This window comes from Pteropus vampyrus, unplaced genomic scaffold, assembly GCF_000151845.1.
Source record: "Pteropus vampyrus isolate Shadow unplaced genomic scaffold, Pvam_2.0 Scaffold1, whole genome shotgun sequence".
Taxonomy (NCBI): domain Eukaryota; kingdom Metazoa; phylum Chordata; class Mammalia; order Chiroptera; family Pteropodidae; genus Pteropus; species Pteropus vampyrus.
This window is the reverse complement of record NW_011888782.1, coordinates 42,132,443-42,136,651: the sequence shown is the minus strand read 5'-3', so window position 1 is coordinate 42,136,651 and position 4,209 is coordinate 42,132,443. Positions and strand designations below refer to the sequence as shown.

At 33.7% G+C, this 4,209-nt stretch overlaps 1 protein-coding gene across 3 annotated transcripts in view; it reads left to right on the top strand.

Annotated features, from left to right (window-relative positions):
- The window catches only part of CMSS1 (cms1 ribosomal small subunit homolog (yeast)), a 343,642-nt gene that overhangs the window by 326,061 nt on the left and 13,372 nt on the right, over positions 1-4,209 (top strand). For all 3 annotated transcript variants that reach the window (XM_011354490.2, XM_011354498.2, XM_023527531.1), the window contains 2 exons: positions 780-839; positions 1,981-2,083. In XM_011354490.2, the coding sequence (XP_011352792.1) occupies positions 780-839; positions 1,981-2,083 (163 nt within the window). The remainder of the gene's footprint in view (positions 1-779; positions 840-1,980; positions 2,084-4,209) is intronic.

Genomic DNA, 4,209 nt, shown 5'->3' with positions numbered 1-4,209 from the left:
CTTTTTTAAGATTTGTCTATATGCTTTTATGTACATTTAGTTCAGTACTTCTAAATGCTGCTTAATATTCCAGTGATTTCATCTATCACATATTGCTCATCCATTTTCTCAGATATGGACACCTAGGTTGCTTCCGATTCCCTACTATCACAAATAATTCTAAGATGAATATACCTGTGTATGTCTCGACCACACAAGAATTTCTTTTCATTATTTACTCAGAAATGTAATTGTGGGGTCATAAGGTGGTATACATCTTAATTTTACTACTTTGCAGAATAGCAATAGCAGTTTACTCCTCCACCTATACTTCATATGAGTTTCCATCACCCTATATTCTTGACGACACTTGATATTATACATCTAACAGTGGCCATTCTAATGTGTGTGTAAAATGTTATCTCATCATTGTATTAATTTTCACATCTGCGATGACTAGTGAGTTTAAACGTCTCTACATAGATTTATTAGCTATTTCAGCTTTGCCATTGTATATTGTCTGTTCCGTGGAGTTAAAAAATAAAGATGCTTCATTAATCCATTGAATGATACAATAAGTTTTTATTTCACTGCCCTAAGAGACTAAAGACAGTTAAAAGTTTACCTATTGTTGCTGCTGCTGCCGTTTTAAATGCTAGACAACACTGTAAAATATTTAATAAGCTCCCAATACACTAATGTTTTAAAACCTTGTTCAAGAATATACCATTCACATTTAATCTGTTTTGATTATGTGTGTGTTTGCAAAATTGTCTACAAAGCATGTTTCCCATTTCTAGACTCCTGTTTCCTCAAGGCCAATGATTTGACTCATAGTCTTTCATCATACCTAAAAGAAAGTAAGTAAACTATGATTTTTTAAAAAATTATCCACCAAGTTGTTATTGTGTTAAAACATAAGATCTGTCTCTTTAAAATAAAAACTTATAAAACTATGTCTAAAATCAAAAGTTTCCGCCTTAAATGGATTTTAAATGGAGAGTTTTTTAAGGTCCATCGTAATTTTTATTTATTTAACTTTTTCCTTGTTTTGCTCTGGCTTTGGGATTTTGTGTTTTGGTCTCATTTTTGTTTATAGCACATTAGAAGTATTAGTCTAGGAATCCAATGAATAGTTAGTGTTCTATCGCAGGTCCCCCACTAATTTGCTGTTTGACCTGGGACAAGTCACTGAGTACTCCCCCTGGTACTCAACTTTGTTATCTGAAAGATAAGGAAATTGGACTGTGTGATCTCTGTTACAGCTATGAGATTCTGAAATTCTGTTCACATCTTCAGAACTCAGACCTTGACTATTTCATAGTCAATCTAATTTGATCTTTGCAATAGGTATTGTGTGTAGCCAGTAATGACTTATTTATATGAGGGAGTCATTTATTTGTAACCAACAATGAAATAATTTAGATGGAGAGATTTAGCATTCTTCTTTCAAACTCTAATCAGTTCTCATGACACTCAACTTGAGTTCATGACTTTCTCAGCCTCAAATTCAGTAAATGTAAATGCAGATAATAATAGAATTAATCTCACTTGATTACTGAGAACTAAACAAAAGAATATATGTAAAGTACCTAGCACAGTATCAGTCAGTGTTCAACAATGTTTGCTGTTAATTTTTATATCTTACGCTGAGTGTCCCTTTAAAATTCAACATTATTGAATCAGAGTTCTTTTCCTAGTCGACATTGCCTTCAAGCATCAAACATAAATTAAAATATTGCAAATGCATTATTTCAAACTTTTCTTAGTCTAAAACTAGTCACATTTAGCTACTTGGCACATTGTTTTGTGTCATAAGTTAATGGTATTTCATTTTAATCTAATACCTAGAATAACCAGAAAATGGAATCTAAGCAGTGTTCATTATATTTTATTTTTCTTAAACACTAACAAAGAAGTAATTGGAGAATACTCGATTTTAGAAGCCCTATTTTGCTATAATTAGATATATAAATATTTTTCTTATGGTCTTTTTTTCAGTCTGCCCTAAGTGGGTAAAACTTCAGAGAAACCATACTGAGAAGAAATCAGTTCTGATGCTGATCATCTGCAGTTCTGCCATACGAGCCCTGGAGCTCATTAGGTTGGGAGCTTCACCTGTTCTATTTCATAAATGTCTTCTGAGTAACTGACAAGCACCAAGTTGATATGTTCTACATTCTGGACATGTAGCAATGAAGCGTACCCCCCCACACCCCCAATAGAACTTACTTTCCAGTGAGGGAGACAGATAAGATACAAATAAATGTACATTATAATATCAGGTACTGATATGCTATAGAAAAAATAAAGCATGGCAAAAGAATAGAAGTGGATGGGGGCTATTTTTAAAAGGGTGGTCTCAGAAAAGTTCTCTAAGGAGATAAGATTTGAGCAGAGATTGAACAAACTGAAGGAAAAAGCCAGGCTAAGAAGAGCATTCCAGGCAGAAGGAGCAGTAAGTACAAAAGGCCCTGAGATGGGATGCCATTAGAGGACTTTGAGCAGAAGAGTCACATGATCTGGATAATTGTTCTAAAGGATCACTTTGGCTGCTGTGTGGAGAACACATATTGTAGAGGGCAAGGGTGAAAGCAGGGAGATCATAAGAGCAATAACCAATTAGAATTTAAAATAGAAAAAAAGTTCTAATTTAAAATAAGATAGAACACCAAGAAATAAACTTACCAAAGTCTATATAAAGAAAATATTACACAAGTGATGCAGATCTTGAACAAACAAAAAGGTGTACCATATTCTTGAATAGACTCAATGTATATTACAATTTATAAAGATATCTGTTTTACCTAGGATAATCTACAGGTTTTACAGATTTCCAGTGAAACTCCAAAAGAATTGTTTTTAAACTAGATAAACTAGTTCTAAGCTTATATGAGAAGAAAGCAGTCCTCAGGGAAATTCTAAGAAAAAGATACTACTAAGAGGATACTATGCCTATAGTATCAGATTAAAAATACATATATATTACAGAGTCTCAGTAATTAAAACAGTATGGAACTGGCACATGCCTGACAGACATCAGATCAGTGAAACAGAATTGGAAGTTCAGAAATAGTCCCATATGCATATGAAAATATAGCATATGGTAAAGGTGACAAATCAGTAAGGAAAGATAAATTATTTAATAAATGGTGTTGGAACTATCATGTAGCCATCTGGAAAAATAAAGTTGGATCCATATCTCACTTCTTATACCAAGATAAATTCCAAATGGATGAAAAATTTGAATGTACAAATTATGTTTTTATTTCTTTCCAACTATTTTATTCTTTTTTTAATTAATTTTATTGGGGTAATATTGGTTAATACAATTATATAATTTTCAGGTATACATTATAATTTGACTGACATCTGTATATTCTATTGTGTAATTACAACCCAAAGTCCAGTTTCCTTCAGTTACCATATATTTGATCCCCTTTACCCACTTCACACTCCCCCTATCCTCTATATTTGACTCACTTTACCTAGTCTACCTCTCCCCTCCTCCCTCACCTCCCAACACTCTTGTAACCACTAGTCCATTGTCCATGTCCCTCAATCTCTGTTTGTCCTGTTCATTTGTTGCTTTTAGGTTTATATCCCACCTATAAGTGATATCATGTGATTTTCAACTTTTTCAGTCTGGCTAATTTCGCTCAACATGATTATCTCGAGGTCCATCCGTGTTGTCGAAAATGGCAGTATTTCATCTCTTCTTATGTCTGAGTAATATTCCATTGTATATATATACCACAGTTTCTTTAGCTAATCATCTATCGTAGAACACTTCAGTTGCTTCCATATCCTGGCTGCTGTGAATAATGCTACTATGAACATCGGTGTGCAAATATCTTTGCAGATATGGGTTTTCGAGTCTTTGGGGTAAATATCCAGTAGAGGGATTGCTGGATCATATGATAGATCAATTCTTAGTTTTTGAGGAACCTCTATGCTGTTTTCCATAGTGGCTGTACCAATTTGCAGTCCCACTGGCAGTGTATGAGGGTTCCTTTTTCTCCATATCCTCTCTAACATTTGTTATTACTTGTTCTGTTGATTATAGCTATTCTAACAGGTGTGAGATGGTATCTCATTGTGGTTTTGATTTGCATTTCCCTAATAGCTAGCGATGTTGAGCATCTTTTCATATATTTGTTGGCCATTTGTATGTCCTCTAGTGAGAAGTATCTGTTCAAGTCCTCTGTTCATTTGGGTTTTTTGTTGTCA